This window comes from Mytilus californianus, unplaced genomic scaffold, assembly GCF_021869535.1.
Source record: "Mytilus californianus isolate M0D057914Y unplaced genomic scaffold, xbMytCali1.0.p SCAF_10, whole genome shotgun sequence".
In the NCBI taxonomy this organism is placed as follows: domain Eukaryota; kingdom Metazoa; phylum Mollusca; class Bivalvia; order Mytilida; family Mytilidae; genus Mytilus; species Mytilus californianus.
Window position 1 is genome coordinate 53,635,618 of NW_026262582.1, and position 22,346 is coordinate 53,657,963.

The 22,346-nt window shown below is 32.7% G+C and overlaps 1 protein-coding gene across 1 annotated transcript in view; it reads right to left on the minus strand.

Moving 5' to 3' along the window:
• LOC127718789 (titin-like) overlaps positions 1-22,346 on the minus strand; it is a 319,779-nt gene that overhangs the window by 82,114 nt on the left and 215,319 nt on the right. The window contains exons 122-148 of the mRNA XM_052224839.1: positions 21,940-22,031; positions 20,919-21,159; positions 19,986-20,303; positions 19,569-19,688; positions 18,311-19,132; positions 17,021-17,135; positions 16,524-16,696; positions 16,162-16,273; positions 15,573-15,802; positions 14,930-15,215; positions 14,569-14,737; positions 13,904-14,104; positions 13,498-13,756; positions 12,917-13,183; positions 12,279-12,545; positions 11,841-12,107; positions 10,520-10,786; positions 8,076-8,348; positions 6,359-6,625; positions 5,521-5,790; positions 4,583-4,852; positions 3,727-3,993; positions 3,172-3,438; positions 2,285-2,551; positions 1,599-1,865; positions 999-1,265; positions 406-672 (exon numbers count right to left, since the gene is read on the minus strand). Coding sequence (XP_052080799.1) covers positions 406-672; positions 999-1,265; positions 1,599-1,865; positions 2,285-2,551; positions 3,172-3,438; positions 3,727-3,993; positions 4,583-4,852; positions 5,521-5,790; positions 6,359-6,625; positions 8,076-8,348; positions 10,520-10,786; positions 11,841-12,107; positions 12,279-12,545; positions 12,917-13,183; positions 13,498-13,756; positions 13,904-14,104; positions 14,569-14,737; positions 14,930-15,215; positions 15,573-15,802; positions 16,162-16,273; positions 16,524-16,696; positions 17,021-17,135; positions 18,311-19,132; positions 19,569-19,688; positions 19,986-20,303; positions 20,919-21,159; positions 21,940-22,031 — 6,888 coding nt within the window. The remainder of the gene's footprint in view (positions 1-405; positions 673-998; positions 1,266-1,598; positions 1,866-2,284; positions 2,552-3,171; positions 3,439-3,726; positions 3,994-4,582; positions 4,853-5,520; positions 5,791-6,358; positions 6,626-8,075; positions 8,349-10,519; positions 10,787-11,840; positions 12,108-12,278; positions 12,546-12,916; positions 13,184-13,497; positions 13,757-13,903; positions 14,105-14,568; positions 14,738-14,929; positions 15,216-15,572; positions 15,803-16,161; positions 16,274-16,523; positions 16,697-17,020; positions 17,136-18,310; positions 19,133-19,568; positions 19,689-19,985; positions 20,304-20,918; positions 21,160-21,939; positions 22,032-22,346) is intronic.

A 22,346-nucleotide genomic window follows, 5' to 3' on the forward strand; every position in this document is an offset into this window, starting at 1 on the left:
AATCTGGGGGTAAAATTGTAAATGTCCTTCCCCAAATTTGAAATATTTACTTCATTTATAGCCTTTTTCAAAGTAAAAATTAATTATAATCAGGATATTAAAAGTCTGTGAGCAATTTTACTGTATAACAAAATATGAATGCACACAATCTGAACAAATGCAAGATTATCTAAAATAAAGTTTGAGCATGCAAAATATCATCATGTGAAAATATTGGTTAATATCTTGTGTATATTGACCTGCATTTAAAAAGGATTTTTTTCTTTCAAATATCACTACAGATTTCCATGCTGTGAAAATGTTATGAATGGAGCTATCTCACTAAAAGGATATTCTATGGTGATTTCTAGCTGCCTACAAAGATGTATAAATATACATAGTTAATATTTTCCATTCTTTTTATACCTTTAACCCTTAGTCTAGCAGTGGTTTCTTTATCATCAATTTTTACAGTGTATCTTCCAACATCTTCTTTTGATATTTTAGGTAGATATAAAAGATGGCGTGTGCCATCCACACGAATGTCATAACCATCAGAAACAGTTATAGGCTCGCCATCTTTGAACCAATTAGCTCTGGCCCAAGGACGGGAAACTTCACATTCAAACACAGCAGTTCCCTTCTCTGGCACAATCAAATCATGCAGGCGAGTCACAAGCTCAGCTGGGGGTTCTAGGAAAATTCATATGATAAAATGAACATATTAAAGGAATCTGGGATTGTAAAAGGATTCATGAATCAGCAATTTACAAATTAATACAGTTTCAATATTAAAACAGAAAACATGGTTAAGGGGTTATAGTCATACCACATTCTTCTAAGCTCAAATAATTTAACGAAGTTTTAGAAATAATCAGAATGATTCATCAACTCATCCTAAGGGACCTTATGTCTTCAGTTCAATACTAAAGCAAACATCAAAATTCCTTTTTCACACACAAAAAATTAAAAATTCTTGGTAGAAAACTCAAACATGCTTTAAAACTCAAAACCCTTACCATCAACAAGCAGTGTTGTGGCACATTTGGCTCCTTCAATAGTTACAGAGTATTTCCCTTCATCTTCCAATGATGTTGAGTGAAGAATGAGTTGGTGGATGGTGCTATACACCACCAGTTCTACTCTGTCTGATCCAGTTATTTCTTGGTCGTCAAGGAACCACTTAGCAACAAGGTCTGGTTTATTGACCTCACATTCTAGTGTGGCTGGTTCCTTCTCCATAACCTGTACTTCCTTCAATGGTCTGAGGAATTCTACTGGTCCCTCTGATGAAATAAATGAGCAATCTTTAATATTTGAATTACATAGTTTAGTAATGAGTATAAAACACTTGACCAGTTTATGTCATGGTCAGTTCATTCACTCCACTACCTATTCCTTACTTTGTGTTAATACTCTTTTTAAACACAAAACCTTATAGACAATTTGTAAATTACCTTGGAAAAAATTCAGGATTTAATTGTCAGAGTTTATATACATTGCAGACAAGGATACTTTTCAAAATTAACAATGTCATTCAAAAATGTGATTGCTTTTAATGAGTTAGTTTTGAAGATTTATAGAACTCAAATGGACAATAAAAGAAAGGAGGAAAGTACCTTCAACATAGAGTTGAGATTTGGATGTCTGTCCATCAATTTCTACTGTATACTCAGCCTCATCGTCTAATACAGCAGATTTTATGATAAGACGATGGGTGTTGTCATACGTAACAAACTTAACATTGTCATCCTGTTTCATTTCTTTGCCATTTTTGAACCATTTGCCAGGTTTGTTGGCTTTAGACACCTCACATTCCAAACAAACAGTTTCTTTCTCAGTAACAGTGACATCAGCCAGGGGTTTGGTAAATTCTGTTGGTAGTTCTAACAATAGAAAACATCAATTTATAGAGACTTTTTACATATTAGGGAGATTAGGACTAATGCAAATTAGATTGTGGATTTAAATTTTGGATGAGATTTCTAAATGGAAATATTTGTTACAAACGAGTTTAATAGGTCAAAAGATTTTAAAATTGTACAAATGTTTGTTTGGAGTTTTGATTTGTTAAAGATCTCAATTTCGAAAAAAAATTCTGTAAAAAAAAGACTGCTCAAATAAGATTTGACATGACAGCTTCTGTATAAATTTGAAACTGAATTTCATACCAAATTCCTCAAAAACCATATTATATAAAATTTCACACAATAAAAGTGTAATTTTGTTGGAATAGTATATATTGACAATAGATAACATTTATCTTGTTTAGTCTGTGATAGAGTTAAGATATCTTGATACCAACCTTCTACAACAATCTTGGCCTCTGTTGACACATCACCACATACAAGTTTGTACACACCAGTGTCATTCAGGTTCACATCAGTGAGAACCAGTTGGTGTGTGAACATGTCAACATTGAAATGGATGTGTTCACTAGGCTTAAGTTCTTTGTTATCTTTGAACCATTTAACTGGTTTGTTTGATCTAGTTAGTTCACATTCTAAGATGACTTGTTCCTTCTCTTTCGCAGTGATATCCTTGAGTGGTTTCTTGACTCCAGTTGGAAGTTCTACAAATAAAACATTATTATTTAAATTTTACATAATTCAGTGCATGTTTTAATATCTGTTTCTTTCTCAGTTTCATTATATTGTTATAATTCTGCAGAGTATGGAAACAAAACTATTGCATCAAACTCTGAAACACCATTTTATGATATACATCTGAGGAAAAGTAAAGAACCTAAAATTTAATAACAATGCTGGCCGGTAATTCCTTTGTTCTTAAAGTCTGCTCATGAATGAAATTCCCAGACTCATAGTAGGGGGGGGGGGGGGGGGGGGGGGGGGGGGGGGGGTCGGAGGGGTCCTGATCCCGAAATCCTGGGCTTAAAAACATGAAATCCAGAGTTCCGGAATTTAAAGAAATTTAAATCCTGACATCCCAAAATTTAAAAAAAGAATTCCCGGATCCCGAAAGGATCAATCCTGAAATCCCGAGCTTAGAAACACCCGATCTCGGAGTCCTGAGAAAGGTCTGACCCCCCCTCATAGTAACTGTTTTCAATTTCTACATAAAAGATAATGGAACACCTGCTTTGAAGAGAACAATGTTCTGCTATCAAGAAAAAAACTTATTTTAAAAGTGATAAAATTAACATTAATTGAATGAAAAGCATATGATTTTTACCTTGAATGGTGAGTTTAGCTTCTGTAGCCACATCACCACATACACAGGTGTAATCTCCTTTGTCATCGAGACTGACATTGTCTATTGACATCTGATGTGTGGACAGGTCAGCAGAGAAGTGGATGTGATCATCAGGACCAATATCCTTACCATCTTTAGTCCATTTGACTGGTTTGTTAGGTTTAGATAGTTCACATTCCAAGATAACTTGGTCTTCCTCCTTGGCTGTAATGTCTTTAAGAGGTCTCTTGAATTCTGCTGGTAACTCTGTGGGAAGCATTATTATATTGTCATTTACACTCAAACATGCGAAACGGTCATCATCCTATTTCACATATTTATTATCTGTACTGCCTTTATTTTTAAAGTAAGATTGTTAGGTTTAAAAATAATGTGAAACTACCAAAATTTCAAACTTTCAGTACATTAGGAACTTGCCCTGAAACTTTGTCACTGATTTGACCTTATTTTGCATGGCATTTTCGTTTGTAAAATTTTGTTACTTTTTAACATTGTGTGAAGTAATAATTGTCAACAAGGAAGTACAATACATACCATCTATACCAAGAGTGGCCTCAGTTGTTACAGAGCCACATACACAAGTATATGTGCCACTGTCCTCTAGTGTGGCATTATCAATGATGAGCCGATGAATGTTTCCATCAGATACCAGTCTGATTCTATCACTAGGTACCAGTTCCTCACCATCTTTGAGCCATCTAACAGGAATATTTGGTTTGTTCAGTTCACATTCCAGTATAACTGAGTCTTTTTCTTTTGATCTCTTGTCTATAAGTTTTTTGATAAAGCTGGGTGTCAGTTCTGTAAAAAAATGATAAACATACAACTTAATATATGCTACTTTTGGTTCTATGAGCTTTCAATTTTTCAAAAAGAATCCTCTAAAACAAGTGAAACTGCAAGCTTCTGCTCACTGATGATACCCCCGGCGCAACTGGATAATTTTAATAGTGTAAAAATATGTAAGTGTTCGGTAAACAGGAAGTTGTTGAGTGAATCACACGGTATAGCTGACTTATATAAACCCTGAAACCAAATTTCAGAAATCCTTATGATTTAGTTCCTGAGAAAGATGCGACGAGAAATATTCATGGGACGTATGGACGGACTGACGGAAGGACGGATACAGACAGAGGTAAAACAGTATACCCCCACTTTTTTAAAGCGGGGGTATAATAAAAATCTATAAATTATCTTAGAAATAAGAAGTCTCATCAAGAATTTAGATATAGATATATCATGACTTACATTTTGAAATTATAATTTCATATTAGAACCCAAAACTTTGGGTTTCCATTGACTTGAAGATTTTTCAAACCACACGTCACACACAATGAAGTTGTTATCATATGTTTACATTATGAGATTTTTGTATTTTCTGTCAACTTACCTCTGATTCTAATAGCAGCAGAACTTTCCATATTTTCAGTAATTTCGATGGTATATTCGCCCTCATCCTCAGGAATAGCTTCCATAATCTGCAGGACATGCCTATAACGATCACATAATATCTTGATACGATCGCTAGGTGTCAATGGTTTACGATTTTTCAGCCATCTGACCTTGACATCTGGGCGACTCAATGTACATTCCAGTTGAATCATTTCCCCTTCGTTTACATCAGTATCACTCAGTCTGTGAGTAAATCCTGCTGCAGTTTCTGTAAAACCAAAGATTTTAAATTTAGTTTTTGATTTGTCAGATCTTTTATTTTTGGACATAAAGAATTCATATTACAGTGTATGACTCTTCCTTCTTATTTATTCTTTTTTTCTAGATATTTATAGGTTTGTTAGTAAAAGTACATTACCTTCTATGAGAACCAATCCTGTAGACTTCTCTGAACCAAACATTGTGGTGTACTCACCTTCTTTGAGAACCAGTCCTGTTGACTCCTCTGAACCAAACATTGTGGTGTACTCACCTTCTATGAGAACCAGTCCTGTTGACTCCTCTGAACCAAACATTGTGGTGTACTCACCTTCTTTGAGAACCAGTCCTGTTGACTTCTCTGAACCAAACATTGTGGTGTACTCACCTTCTTTGAGAACCAGTCCTGTTGACTCCTCTGAACCAATCATTATGGTGTACTCACCTTCTATGAGAACCAGACCAGTCCTGTTGACTCCTCTTAACCAATCATTGTGGTGTACTCACCTTTTATGAGAACCAGTCCTGTTGACTCTTCTGAACCAATCATTATGGTGTACTCACCTTCTATGAGAACCAGTCCTATTGACTCCTCTGAACCAATCATTGTGGTGTACTCACTTTCTATGAGAACCAGTCCAGTTGACTCTTCTAAACCAATCATTATGGTGTACTCACCTTCTATGAGAACCAGTCCAGTTGACTCTTCTAAACCAATCATTATGGTGTATTCAGCTTCATCATCTAGGGTAACATCTGGTATTGTGAGGATGTGACGACAGCCATCAACTGTGATCTCATATCCATCAGTTATAGTTATCTGTTCTCCATCCTTTAGCCACATAGCAACAACTCCATGCTTGTTGACCTCACAAACCAAGGTCAAAGTGTCACCTTCCACAGAGTTATACCTCTCACTAAGTGGTTTGGTAATTTTCAGTGGTTTTTCTAAAAAAAAAAGTAAGAACATTAGACTATTTGTATCTTATTGTTGTTATGTCAGAAACACAATTATAAGGTAAACTTTGGGATTCTTATATTGCAAAAAATACATACTAGTATATCTAATCAATATCTTATCATAAATGCTCAGCTCAATATATGCTATTTAACACAAAACTGTTGTTGAAAACAAAATTGCTAAGTACAACTATAAAGGTTAACCTGGGATAATGCCATCTCAATCTGGCAGTTTTAAAATTTCCTTTTTGATTTAGGTAAATTCAAATTGAACTGACTAGTTGCAAGAAATTACGATTCATCATTATTTGCTTTGTGTTGCATCAATGCAAACGACTATATTCCTGTGTGACAACAAATTATGAAATCAATACAAGAGATTTTTTTGGAGCATAAGGTAAGAAAATGAAGGTGATAATATTGATAAAATCTATGAACTGCCCAAAACAGGTTCTACAAGTTATTGCCAAATACTTAATTGATTGAAATTATTGTTAGTTGCTATATGACCATTCAAAACAATGTGATAAACTTACAAACAGAGTTATGTCCCTACCTTCAACAAACAATGGTGCTTTGCTAGTCTTGTCCTTGACCTGTACAGTATATTCTGCTCGGTCATCAATGTCAGCTTTGGGTATAATCAATTTATGAACCTTTCCCTTTGATTCAGTTTGCATATGATCAGATGGGAGGATTTCTTTGCCGTCTTTGTACCATTTGGCTGGTGCCATTTCATCAGTGGTCTCACATGTGAAGGTCACGCTCTCTCCCTCCAGAACAGTGGCTTCCTCTAGAGGTATGATGAATTGTACTGGGGCTTCTAAAATCATAAATTCATTCAAATTATCCTCAACTGTGCAATAAAAATTTCAATTAATTCACAATGTAATTTATAACAAAAATATCCAATGAAACGCAACAAAACAAAAACATTTATTTTGTATTAGCATGCAAGTCAGGTGTACTAATTATTCATTCATTAGTACACATTAGTACAGGGAAAACATGCTATTAAGGCATAAATGTTCTTATAAATTGTTTACACTCTTACAAACACTTTTGATTTCTTTCAATTATAAACTTTAAAATGTTTCTTGCTTGCTTTGAACAAAATCAAAACAGTAATTTGATGGACTATCAAGAAATTTGTGTGTATGTGTCTCTTATTTGATATGTTAAGATGTAGGTATTTTACAGCAAATTTTACTCTGCAGAAATTTCACTGTTCCATTCTAGGCCCAAATCTCAAACAAAATGTGAAAATAACCCTGAATATGGTATATGAAAGTGAATATCACTTACTAGAATTTCTAGACATCTACAAGGCCAGAAAAGGTCTTTTGACAATATACATAGCTCTAAATTATCCCTATTACAGACAAGGTGTGAATAAATTAAACAAAGAATACCAAAGACCTTACATCAAAACCCGGAGGGGGGGGTTACTAACTATCCTTTCGATTATAACTGTGCCAACAGCACTTGCCAAATCATACCCTGTTCTAACCAGAAAACATTGAAAAACATACCCTGTTCTATACAGAAATATTGAAAAACATACCCTGTTCTAGACACACTCAGAAAATGTTCTAGACCGTATAAAATAGATGCTGTTCTAGACTGTATCTTGAACAGTTAAATAAGCGATCCTGTTCTAGACAAATATTTTGTTTAAAAAAAGACCCTGTTCTCACCAGCAGGGCATGAAAAAGCGACCCTGTTCTAACCAGCAGGACATGAAAAAAGACCCTGTTCTAACCAGCAGGGTATGAAAAAGCGACCCTGTTTTGCAGCACACTCGTACCACTAAAAATATAGGAAGTAACCCGTCCGGCATCAAAACCAAAAAACTTTAAAGTAAAACTACTATTTAAAATATAAACAAAGACAACACCTAACTCAAAACAGGTACATTGATAAGCAGCAGGGTTAAAGCATAAGTATTCATTTACTTTATCTCATTCATTGGAAGAAAAAAAGCATATAAAAACAGGATTACCTTTTTTCATTTCATTGAATTTATTTATTTCTATACCCGACATATATTTTCTGGAAATTGAACCAAACAAAAATATGTCCACTTATGGTAGGAATGGTAATGACTTCAACAGAAGTATTTTGAAGGCAAATTAACCAGATTCGACTGTTTTGTAAAAAAATTGGTATATACAACATTTAGTTTAAAAACTGAAAGTTTTGTAAAATATTGGGCAATTAGAAAGAAACGATTTTGGCAAGTATGATATAACAAAATGTATAGCTTTACAAACCTGCCATGGTCAAGTGGTCACCATGCAAATTTCTTTTTCGTCCAATGACAACACAGTAACTGCCATAATCAGCCATGCATAAATCATGAATAATCAACCCATGCAGACATTCAGCTTCTAAGAATTCATACTTTTCACAAGGATATAGTTCATGCTCATCTTTGTACCATTCAACCAGAATATCACTTTTTGATACTGAGCACATAAATGTCGCTATATGTTCGTGTCTTTTTCTCAATCGACTGACAGTTAGTGTCATATTAAGAGGTAGATCTGGAAGGCAAAAATCCCATGCACACAAAACATGTAGAATTTATATCCAATATCAGCAGCAGATACATTCATTATAATAAAATATACAAGTTTTGTTTAAAAATAAAAAAGTAAATATCACAAATCCTTCTAGCCTAAATTGATAACTTATTTCCATCATTAGAACTCCAATCTTTTTTATTAAATATTTAAATTCTTTTTCTCAAATAGCTCTATATATCTCGAACTATTTATGGTCCCTCCCTTATCTCTAAAATAAAAACATAATCAAATTCCTATGCTGCCTCATGTGTTTATCTTAGAAACAAATATTTATAAATTAAGATCTTTTAATTGTATCGAGCAATAAATTTTTAAATAACCAAATATCACAAACATGCAATAAATACATTAATAATCTTGAATATATATACAAATGTAAATGTTTAATATCTTCATAAAGTTGCATAATTCATCAAATCACTATCACAGAAGAGTTTTAATCAATATATAGATCCCTGAGATTCTGAAAAATGATCTGAGTCATCAATATCACTTTCTAATCTACTGTACATCCCTTCGACCAACAAAAAAGCAGATGTGCGTTTATCACCAACAATTAGAGAATACTCTGCTTCATCATCAAAATTTAAATTGACTATGGTTAAACTGTGCATGCAACTATCCCATGTCATTCCATATTTTTCTGAATCTTCTAACACCTCGTTTCCTTTCAGCCATATTGCTTCAGTAGTGCGACGAGAAAGTTCACACGACATTGTTGCATTCTGCTGCTCAAAACCTTCCGTTTGGTTTAGAGGTGTTACTATGTCAACGGGTGTGTCTGGAAGGAAAACAGGGATAGACACACATCAAACACAAAATGCAAGAGATCACAACATGCATAAAACATACAAATCCAGAAGAGAAATAGTGAATACACAAGATATAAAGATTGTCAAAAACAGTTACCTATGAAAATAAACAAATACATAGAACACAATTTCTATGCAGTTCTTTGCTAGTGGTTTTTTGAATGACTGTTAAATTCCTTAGTTAAAGATTTGAAAATACCAAATAATCATTACAAGATAACAAAATTATATACAAACTAATATGATATTAGATTAAATCAAATTACATCTTCTGGATATGTATCAGTGATTAATAAATATTTGATCAAACATTTGCAATTATTCATCTGAATATAAATAGAAGTAATATGCTTGTTATGGCATAAAGCATGCAAAATGATAATAAAGTCATTTTTCTCATAAAATATAAATAGTGTAATAATACATGTCAATTTGAATGTTGTCTAAGTATATCACTTTCACGGTCAACTTAGCTGATTCAATTTTCTTAATTCTTTTACACAAAAAAAGATATTTAAAAATTACTGCTTTTCTTTTTCCCAATTTCTTTAATGTTTATCAATAATTCACACTATAAATAAATTTTCAAGTAATATTTGAGACTGTACAGACGTGCAGAGATTCTTTTACATGAAGTTATTTATGTTTTTTCATGAATATAAAGCAACAAAGAGAGTTTTGAAGAGTGCAGGTTAATATTTTATGCCATCTTCCCTGAACTATTCATTTGCAAATCGCCAAGACAGCCATTGCCAGAATCATAGAAACAAGAATATATAATCAGAGGTACACTGTTATATGATTTTCATATAAAATATTTCAAAATACTGTTGTATTACATACATTTTAGGAACAATCTCCAAATGTGAATTCTTCCCAATAAATAAATTCATTTTCCTTTGGCGATGATCTTCCAAAAAAAGTGTATACAAATATGTAATTTATGTGTGAAATACACTTTTTTGATTGATTCCAAAATAATTGTTAAGCAAAAAGCTCAATTTTGAGACTATCCCTTGTGTTTTCAAAGGGATTAATTACACTTTTGACATTAAAATTCCACTTGTTATGAAGTTAAATCAAGAAAAGATTTTCCAACACACAAGTTTCCAATTGATTTAAAATACTGAATGAATTAAAATAACCTTACATCTATCATCAATTCCATCTTTGTAATATGAAAATTGTCCTTGTTAAGAAAAACAGTATTTTGAAACGAGGATGTTAGTCCTTACCCAGTCTGTATATAATATGTGTACATTATATGTATAGAACAGTGCTTCAATTACCACTGCAAACAATGTATAAATAATTTACCATCAAGATTCAGCTTGGCTGAACTTCTACTGTCACCCACGACAACTGTATATTCACCAATGTCGGAGTGATCAGTATTTTTAATGACTAGAGTGTGCATCTTTTTCTCATCTTTAACCACATGCTTGTCGCTAGGTAACAAAGGTGAGTCATTATGGAACCAATCAACAGTAACATCTTCACGGTCGACCACACAAGTAAAAACACATTCTTGGTCTTCCTCAACAAACTGTTCTGTTAGTTTAGCAAGGAATTCAACGGGAGTATCTGAGGAGAGATTCATGCCAATAAAATATCATGCTCATACAATACTTAGGTGCCGTATTTGGAAATCTTACATAGAAATATTCACAAAGCACAAACATTACATGTTGTGTACTTAATCACAAAGCATAGCTGTTATATTTTGTGTTTTTATGGCCAGTAATCACAAACATGACAAAGCACAGCTTATTATATATCAGTGATATTGTTTGCCTCCAATTACAGCCGAAATTCGGCTTTTTCCCCTAGAGAAAATTCCCAATTACTAAAAAAAATTGCTTAAAATTCCTCCCAGAAAGTTTTACATTTTCCCAAAACAGTGATGGCATTGGTAGTAATGTTTGTAAATATCTAACCTGAATAATTCAGTCGTTATATTCCACTGCTCTACGATGGCTACATTAACGAGTGGGAGAGTCCATCACGGGGAGGGACTGAATTATTCGGGTTAGTAAATATCGTATTCATGTTATTATTTTGATATTAGAAAGCACTTTTGAGATTTGGTTTTCTGATCAGAATCATCATGGTGTTTGTAACACGTGGTTTTCAATGCATTAAGTACCATCATTGCTTCTGTTTCTTTCCCCTCTTCGAAAAGTACCTTTCAGGTTGAAAATGTCTGACAACCAAAATATACATGAAAACAACAGTGCAAAAAAGACAGCAAAGGTCAGCAAAAAATCGGAGATGTGTTTAGAATAAAATATACAAATTTCCCAATTTCAATAAAAAATATGCATTTTTCCCAACAAAAAACGGTAGAGGTAGTTTTGAAAAAAGACAACAATATCACTGTATATATTTTTGTTTTATGACCAGTAATCACATACCTTAAATGTTACACAGGTAAGCAATATTAATAACAGAACATTTACAAGCGAATATCAATATCATTATCATTAAAAAGTTATACACATATTGCAGGGGAATATCTCAAATATATCTGTGACACGGTCATGCTTATATAGACAATATGAATCCATGGTTATAAATAAATTCAAATTCAAAAAGGAGGAAGCTCTTACAAGTTGTACAGAATCATGCCATGACATACCTTCAATACTGAGTTTTGCTGTAGTTTTCTGATCTTCGACCTTTGCTGTAATTTCAGCAGCATCAGACAATGAGGCGTCTTTCAAACGAAGTGTGTGTACTGTAGCTTCAGTGATAATTTCAAACTTATCATCATCAGTGATTTCTTTGGCATCGGCAAACCATTTGACAGTGGCCCCCTCTTTGTTGACCTCACAAGTCAACTCTACAGTATCTCCTTCCAGAATAGTAGCATCTGATAATGGCTTAGTGAATTCAGGTGCCACTTCTGAAAGAACAATATTTTGTTACAAAAAAAAACCTTAATATTTTTTATTTGACAATGACAATTCTATATGGATTTTCCCATAACCTTTTGATTTTCAAGGTTCAAATGTAAGTTAGTACAAAATAAATTTCCAGAGATTCTTGTAATAGAGAGAAGTGTATAGAAACTTACCGTCAACATAGAGACCAGCGGTTGATTTCTTGTCACCAATGGTAACTGATATTTGACCTTCATCCTCAATGCTGACATTACTAATTACAGCTCTGTGATTCTTGCCGTCTTTAATGATTTTGACTTTATCACTTTCATGTAATGGTTTATTGTTCAGGAACCATTGTACATCATCTGATGGTATGGTCAACTCACAGACAAATTCAACTGTTGAGTTTTCAAGACCAGTGGCATCTTTAAGTGGCAAGGAGAAATCAGCAGCTACATCTGTAATTATTATAAGAGAATGAAAATCTGACATATCTAACAAAATACTCAGAAGTGTCTACTAAATGATTTTTTTGCTGAATATGAATGGAACAATATTGTTTGTTCTTTGACAATGAACATAAATGAAAGCTATTATTAAAGAGTGAAATTACAAAACAGAAATCAGAATTCAAATATTAACTGAATGTTAAATATTTCATACATTCAGTTAACATTTGAATTCTGATAAGTCATAATCATGAAATACAATATTGTCTGCTTACATCAGTTTCATTTAATTCTATTTTTTCTTTTGTTTTAGTGCTATTCTTAACAAATACATGTTGTAAGTTTTATTTTTTCTAATGAAACGTTTTTTGTCAATTTACCTTGGACAAAAAGTTTGGCTGAAGTTGATGTGTCACCAAACAATGCTGACACTTCACATGAATCACCAACATCAATATCCTTAATAGTCAGGGAATGTGTCACATCTTCATGTTTCACATCATATTTTGGTGAATCTGGTACCTCTTTGTTGTCAATCAACCAGTTGACCTCAACATCCTCTTTGTTGACACTGCATGTGAAGGTGGCATCTTGGCTTGGTTCAACCTTGGCATCCTCAAGCTTCAAGATGAACTCTGCTGGCACTTCTGTACAAACATTACATATATTTTAATCTATGATTTTTTACAATTAATATTATTTTATATCTTATTTGGATTAGGTAAATCAACATGAAAAAAAAATGGTTTCCTTTGATATCATTACATGAATCAGTTGTATACAACCCCTTCACCATTGTTTTTTTTAATTCTTGATGTTTATTGATCCTTTACATGGCTTGAATATTTTGACTTTTTAATTTAAAAAAAAAATTCAGAACCACCTTACTATTTTCTGAAGGTGAATTTATTTGAAATTTTTTTATCAGAGACTTACAGGAAATATTGCTGAAACAACCTACCTTCAACTGTCAATTTAGCCTTTGTCTGCAATTTTGCATAGGAGCAGGTTACCTCCCCTTTGTCTTGAGGTAGACATTTGGCAATGATGAGAGTATGTTTTGTCTTGTCAGATTTGATGATGTACTTTGGACTTTGTTCTATCACCTGATCGTTGACAGTCCAGGCAACAGAAACGTTTGAAATGTTTAATTCACATTCAAAGATGGCTTCTTCTGTTTCCTTGACGGTAGTGTCTTTGAGAGGAGTTATAAACTTCCACTGTAAAATTAATAAATCAAAAATAAACAGGCATTCTATTTACATTCCATTTCATGAATATGAAGTGTGTCATATATCAAATTAATATTTGAACTCAGAAATCATTTAAATATTTATAAAATAAATATAGAGACTACTAGTACTTACATCAGCCTTAGGTATTTTGAGTTGGAAGTCTTCAACTTCTTCAATCTCCTTTGGTTTAACACCTCTGACATATTTTTCTTTCTCCTTTTCTTTTTCTTTTTCAGGAGATTTCTCCTCAGGCTTGGGTTTTTCATAGGTCTCTAATTCTGGTTTTTCTCTCTTTGTCTTCTCTGGCTCTGATCGCTCTGGGATTTGAGCCAGCTAAAACAAATTTACTGAGTTATAATCAACTAACATATTTAATTTCTTTGCCATTCATCAGTACAAATGTTTAAACAATTTTCATTCTTACACGATTTTCTCACTGCATTGAAGACCCATTGGTGGCCTTCGGCTGTTGTCTGCTTTTTGGTCGGATTGTTGTCTCTTTGACATATTCCCCATTTCCATTCTCAATTTTATTACACACCATTTTACCCTTTTGTCTTTCAGTTTTAAAATACTGTAGTTAACTTCATTTGAAAAAAAATCTCTCATCAATAAACTCAAAACTACTGTTGTTCAAAATTGGAATGACATCAAACCTATTTTCTATGAATTAATTATCTGTAAGTGATCTGGAGATTTTAAAACAAACTTTCTTTAACATTTATCTTTAATTCTTTTGCATTCCAGAAAATATATAATTATCCTTTTATGGAATGTTTTTTTTTTATCTAATATACCTGAGATTCTCGTCTTTTCTTGAATATTTCAAAAGCCACAGGTTCATCGTGCTCCATGAATCCAGGGGAAAACTTCTTCTTGTCTTCAGGTGTAGGTTCTTCCTGCTCCACATGTTTAAGATTAGGAAGTACCAGTTCCTCTTCCTCAATCTGTCTCCTTTCAATTTCTCTGTAAAATTGATTGATTATTTGCTTAAATAACATATAATTTCTTAGTTGGTTAAATAATTCAATTATAACTAACAAATTAATGATAAAAATGTCATAAGTTTTAAACATTTCATATATATAAACCAGGCACCTAGAAATTACTGTGATCAGAAGATAAAGACGAAACGCACTTTAAACTTTGAACTCTCACCTGTGTTTGAGCATGTCTTTCCAATCTTGTACATCCTCAGGTTTGTCTGTTACAATAAGTGTTGCTGGTGCATCAGTTGTACCATGCTCGTTCTTAACCGTGACCAGGTATGTTCCAGCATCTTTTTTCTTGATGTCACCTATTTCTAGGACATTTTCACCTGTATTCTCATCCTTGTATACTTTGTATTTTCCACCATCTTTGATTTTATTCCATTTACCTTTGGACCAGAGAATTTCTGGAGCAGGTTCACCAGATACCAAACATCTGAACATTCCAGAGTCACCTATAAAGTAACATGAAATAACAGTCAAATATACTGTATGTAACTTTATTCTCTTTTTGTATGAAGACAACCATATAGAAGACATCGCCTACAGTGTTATCTAAGAAGTATTTGTCACCTACAATCTTTCTTTTTTTTTTAAATAATTACGTGAGGTCATTTCTGAATGGATTTAAAAATACCTTGATACCAAGAGAATAAAAATAGTCACAGGTTTATTTGATTTATTTTTGTCAACAGATACCTGTATGTTATTTGTAAGATGAGGATATGTAATACATTTTTGTTGTGTACTATATGTTATGTGTAAATCAGTATGTGAAATATATGGTTGATAAACAATAATCTCATTCTCACCTTCCAGTATGGTACATTTGAGTGGAGTTTCTTCAAACTTAGGAGCTTGACCTCTGACCTCTAGGTTAGCTGTCATTAGTTGTTCTCCCATGGCATTGGCAGCCACAGCTTTGAGAAGACCCTGCATCTCAGGTGTGGCATTGTCAATCTCCAGTGTGTAAGTACTTCTACGTCTGTCAAATCTAATGTGAACATCCTCTCCTTCTTCTATCTCCTTATCATTGATAAACCTACAAACACAATCTCAATCAAATGTATTTTAGGCACAATTTAAAGAGGGATGGCATCACTAATTTTGACAAAGGGAACTATCATATTCATGTGAATTTGTGCTCAGTTTTAAATAGAAACATATACAAAAGTACTGAATTTTAGCTTATACAAGTTTGGTTCCTTCATTATAAAAATATTATTCTTCAATTGAGTTTTATTATCTTGTAAATACTACTAAACTTCTGTTAACCTTTTTTTTATATACAGTTTTCAATATATTTTTACATTCATAACAGAACTGTGTTGTTTATTTGAGTTTGTATACTACTTTACCAACTTTTGACTATCTGAAGGCTTAATCTACTGAGCTACTGACCATTTAACATTAGGTAGAGGAAGTCCTTCAACTTGACATTCAAATTTGGCAGGAGCATTTTCTGGAAGTAATGTGTCTGCCATTTTGGTTACAATGGAAGGTCTTCTAGCAGCTGGAATATTGAAAAAAAAATATATATACAGTTACATTTATTGTCAACAGAATTTAAGAATGAAAATAAATCTACACTGAAATGTAAACAGCTGATAATTATTGTTTATAAACAAATATAAATTCCAATTGTGAATTTTGGTCTTGCTGTTATTTCCACTCCATTCACATATATAACTTAAACTCCATGCAACAAAATAAAAAATAATGACTGGTTTTATTTTATCTCAAACATTTGAATGTGAACTTACGTTGTATCTTGACTCTGCCATTACAAGACACCTGACCAGCTGGGTTGCTGGCACGTGCTGTGTACAGGGCCTCATCAGATTTCTTGGTATCATTGATAGTCAGTCTGTGGATGTTACCTTCGACCTCTATCTTTGTTCTGTCTGTGTCAGGGATTTCTTTGTCCATTGTCAACCTACAATACACAATACACTTTACATTTCTTGAATATACCTGATAATGCCACAAAATAATTAAGACATTTTCATTTTAGTTTTATTCTAATTTTATAATTGTAATAATGTCATTCTTTAATACATAATTTTGAGGATATTTTCCCTTTAATGTACAAATTATTTTGAGAATATTATTCCATTTATGCACAAATCATTTTGAGGATATTTTCCCAACTATGTACTAATCATTTTGAGGATATTTCCCCTTTTATCAACAAAATCCTTCCTATATATCAAAGATAGATTGTGCATTTACATATGGAGTAGAAAGATAACAGCCTTACCATGTGACATGCGGTTTTGGTTTTCCTGTTACTTCCACCTCTAGGATGGCGGTGTCATTCTCCACAACATTCACAGTGTCCAGTTTTCTTACAAACTTAGGAGCTTCTTTCTTCTCTGTTAATAGAGGAATGAAGACAATGTTATAATATACTTACTTTTAAAAATATAAAATTATGAGTATCATTAACACAAAATAGGTCAAAAGAAAACAAATATTGTTAACTACTTTTATCATATCTATGCAAAAACATGTCAACAAATACACCATACAATATATGTTGCTTAATACATCCACATAATTTGGTCTGATGGATAGGGGTCTCATTGGCAATCATACCACATCTTCTTATTTTTATATAAATAAAGTTTGGCAATTTACTCTAATAATAAAGAGATGAAAAAGTCAGAAATACTGTATATTGGAATATTTTCCTTTAAGTTAATGTCCTATTTTTCTCTATGGTCGCAGAAAAAATTATAAAATCTGATGCTAAAATAATCTGATATACAGTACTTTATTTTATACTGAAAATGAGAAATCTAAAAACTAGAAATCAATATAAGGTCTACTATCAAATGCTATTCATAATCCACCTAACAATCACCCCATGATCCACAATATGTTTCGCTTAAATTTAAAATAAAAATATCCTTATAAACTATGTATTGCAATTTCAAACATTAAGGATGTTCGTTCCTCTGGGTTTTTGAATTTTTGTCAGATGTTCGGAATCCTCTGGTTTTATCTATGTAGTGCCATTAAAAAATTTTGCCGATTAACCCCTACTTTTCTTTCCATAATTTGATTACATATAGTTTAAAATGTCATCTTAGAAAATCTTATAAAATCCTTGTTATTTTTTCATCATTTTTGAAAGAAAAAAGGTGCCAATGATAAATGTATGAAAAATCTAGAAAGAATTATTTCATGCCAAATTTTCAATGGCTTATATCTCGAAAACAAGCACACGGACCTTTCATCTTTTTCTGCTATTTTAGTTTCTTTATTTATATACTATCAATTTAAATCAGCCTTTTAAAAAGCTTGTTATTTTGAAACAGAGTAGCGTACATCCTTAAATTGAAACATGAGCTTAACTAATATTACACTAAAAACTTCTGTTATATCATGAAGTATTGAATTCTGATAAACGAAATCTTTTAGCCTGCAATTTTTTTAATTTGAAAATTTTTAATATGTGCTACACTTAAGAATTTTCAACGTACTCTGCAGTGCTTATTTGATTGAAGAGAGAAGATCATGTGACATAATAAATGTTACACTATACCTTCTACAAGAAGTTTGGCAATGGTAACAGCCTCTCCTGCTTTGTTCTTAGCAATGGCTTTCACTTCTCCAGCATCTTCAATCTCAGTCTTATCAATACTGAGACTGTAGATAGTGTCAGAGAAACTCTTACGGACATCTGTGTGGAAGCGTACACCTTCTACGGGCTTGTCATTCAGAAACCATGTAATCTCAGGTGCAGGGATACCCTTGGCAGAACATTCAAATTTAACAGGTCTGCCTTCTTTGACATCACGGTTGTTAAGTTTACGTGTGAATTCTGGTTTTTCTGTTTTACCCTCAATAGTGACTGGTGCTGTTACATCAGCCATACCTGCTGGATTTTCAGCAATAACTTTGTATTCCCCTTCATGGTCCATGATGTTGGTTTTCTTTATTTTAAGTGTACATTTATCATCATCGTATGACATTTTAACATTTGGAGACTGAGCGATCTCCTTGTTATCCTTCAGCCATGTGATTTCAGGACGTGGAAGTCCAGTTACTCTGCATGTTAACTCTAAAGGCTTGTCTTCCATTACAGTAACAGCCTCAAAGATCTCGGTGAATTCTGGTGCTTGTGATGTGTCTTGGTGACGGAGGACTAGCGGGGATTCCGATAGTCTCTTCTCACGATCAATCTCATTGACAATCAAGGGGATGTCAACAGTTACCTCCCCTTCTTCATTAGTAGCAACACAGGTGTAAACACCAGCATCAACTACATCACTGTCCTTCACCTCAAAACAGTATTGGTCCTCATACTTGTCAAATTGATAGAGCTCTTTATCTTCCAATACCATGTTGTCCTTCTTCCATACAACTGGAAAAGAAAATATAATGAGAAACTGTAAACAAACTTATTTTAGTGAATACTTTTTACTGCATAAACCGTTCTATGCCATTGCATGACAATTTATTTTTCGATTTTCTAACTTTGTTGATGTATCCATATAAGACAACATCCAAGTTTGACATATTTGCAACAATTTTTATTTGTTTCATTTTCCACTCTAAAAAGTAGCATGAATAAATCATTCACAAAAATTAGTTGGTTTACAGCATCTATTTAATTAAGTCTAATTCAAATATATGCTAAAAAACATATAACAATTTGACATGTACTTTTACTAAACTCTTAAGATACTCACACTCTGTTTAATATTTCAGAAAATTAGGGAAAAAATGAATTCAACAAATGTAAGTAAAGAATATGCCTGTACACAAATGTATATACATAATTTTAAATATTTTCTTACCTTTAGGTTTAGGTGTTCCAATGACCTTGACCATGAATTGAGCTGTATCATGTTGCCTAGCAGAAACTTTTTCTGGTACTCTAATGAACTCTGGAGCTGAGGGTTTATCCTCTCTGACTTCTACAATTGAAATGTGTAATTTATGATTTAGCAATTTACTATCTATTCTCTTATGTCTTTCATATGTATTTGTAAATTAAAGGCATTATAAACACATTTGTTTAAGTAGAAGAGTAATATTTGTAACAGTAGTAGCTTTTCAAGATTGCTGTCTTCTGAATTACAGTACAAAAATTTGAGTTAAACGTGCATTTATAATATGCATTTCGTACAATGTGAAAACTTTATGAAGACTTAAGCTTAGGATTCGCTCACTATGATGAAAACCATAATATCCAAATTTGTAAGGAAATTTACCTTCAACAAAGAGTTCAGCTTTACATTTAGTACTACCAGCTGTATTCTTGGCTTCTACTGAGTATGTTCCATCATGTTCAGGTAATACATCAACAATAAGAAGAGTTTCCTCCCCTTCCTCATCACCATACTGTATACTAAATCTGTTGTCATCCTTAGTAATCTCTTTGTCATTTTTGAACCACAGAATTTGTGGTTTGGGTTGTCCTTTAGCTTTGCAGGTAAATTTAGCTGTTTCTCCGATTGTAGCTTCGAATGTCTGTATCTCAACAATGAACTTAGGAGCTATGAGTTCCTGTGTAATTTCTTCTGGTTGTGCTGTAAAATTAAATCATGTTGACATTAAAGTTTCAATTGGTGAAAACATAAATGTAAAAACTAACAATTTTTAGGGTAAAATTGTTATATCTTTTAACAACCATACTTAAGTATACATTTCTGCTACAAGTTTTGAATTCAAAGTCTTGTAGATGATATGCTCTTCAGTTATGTTTCATTATTATACTCAATGTTGTATTCATTGAAATCATTGGGAAACATAGAGAAATGCAAGTGCAAAAGTCATTTGTTCAACAACAGAACACTAAATGAAAATATGTATATATAGACCATATGTTGACCTCTAGATGTTTTTAATTAGATGTTTGGTGTCATTGGGTCCTATCTCATTGACATATACCCCAATTCTTCTTCATATTTAAAGGTCACCATACTGCAGTAAATGCTGAAAAAGTGTTAAAACTGTAGGTGTAAATGAATTGTGAATGTATAGTAATAAGGTGTATTCAACCTTTTTTAACAAGGATTGTCAGTTTTCCTGCCAAAGTTCTATCTTGGAATTCTCGTCTTCCCCCACCAATAAAACTAGCTGCCATAATATAGCCAACAGCACAGCACCAACAAACAAACAAACAAACTACTATTGATACTTACTTTTGACCACCAATTCAGCACTACACGTGGCAGTACCATAATCATTGGTAGCCTCAACTGAGTATGTTCCTCTAACATCTTCATCAATGTCATACACTTGCAGGTGGGATAAATTGTTCTCATCGAATATAGCATGACGTTTGTCTGGTATGATCTCAATACCATTGTACAACCAATGGATTTCTGGTCGTGGTGTTCCTAAAACTTCTACGTTGAAATCAGCAAGTTCACCTTGTTCAACCTATAAATGGATAAAAATAAATGTGGACTAAACAATTATTTTCTATTATTTCATTTCTAAGATCAGATAGAATGTGGTAAATTTTTCACTGATCCGTGTGTTCATGCAATCTCTTCGTGTGACTACTTATCCGACATTTGTGATGAATTCTAATGCGAGTTACTTTGTATAAACCCGATCACCTTCACTGCTTTTGTTGGTTCCTTAGCTGATGAAGATTTCTGTTATCTGTTACTGTCATGCGAAACTGAATTTGAACTAGACTGTGAGCAGAAAAAACGTTTTCAATTTTTATGCGTCACCTATGTTTACATATTTTGCAAAACATTTTCTCTCTACTAATTGACAATGTCATCTACGTTTACAAATTTTACAAAACATATTTTCTCTCCTAATTGACAATGTGAAATACACTGTGCGTTTAAAATAACTTCTCTTTTTCATCTGTTCAAACTTGTATATTGTGTTATTTATTAATATTTTATTTGTATCACTATCTCTCCTAACAGAAGCTAAATAAAGATATATATATATATATATATATATATTACAATATCATTTAATATTCAGTTAAAAAGTTTGACCTCAAACTGGAGTTTGTAATAGTCTACAAAAATGAATATATGCTACACAGATTTATGATATATTTGAGATTAGGCCAGGTTTGAAATATTTTATCTGATGTCAGTAAAGCTGGTCCTCTTGATTTTCCGAGAGGATCCTAGAAATTTCTTTTGATGAACATTACATTTTCTTTAATCTTATTTTCAATACACTTACAGTCTCTGTTTGTATCTTGAGTAGAAATTCTGGTGCTTTGCCTTCAGTGACAATAACAGCAGTGTCCTCCCCTTTCACGGCCTCTTCTGTGCCTGTAATTGAAAACAGTTCAATCATAAAACAATTGAAGAAATCCATTCAAATCAGATCAAAAATGTAAATTCTTGATTCAATCTTAAAGCACAATTGTAGCTATTTAGGCCACTATAGAACCCTAAATTATCTAACCATTGCCACTCAGCAGTTTCTATATCAGAAACAATCTCATAACGGTATTCAACAGAAGTTACTACCGTTAAACACTAAGTATTTTCAATCTCTTTTACCTCAGTTGAAGCTTGCATTTTACTCAAAAGATTTTCCTCCCAAGACATTTGAAAAAAATGTATGCATTGCATTAATTGTTC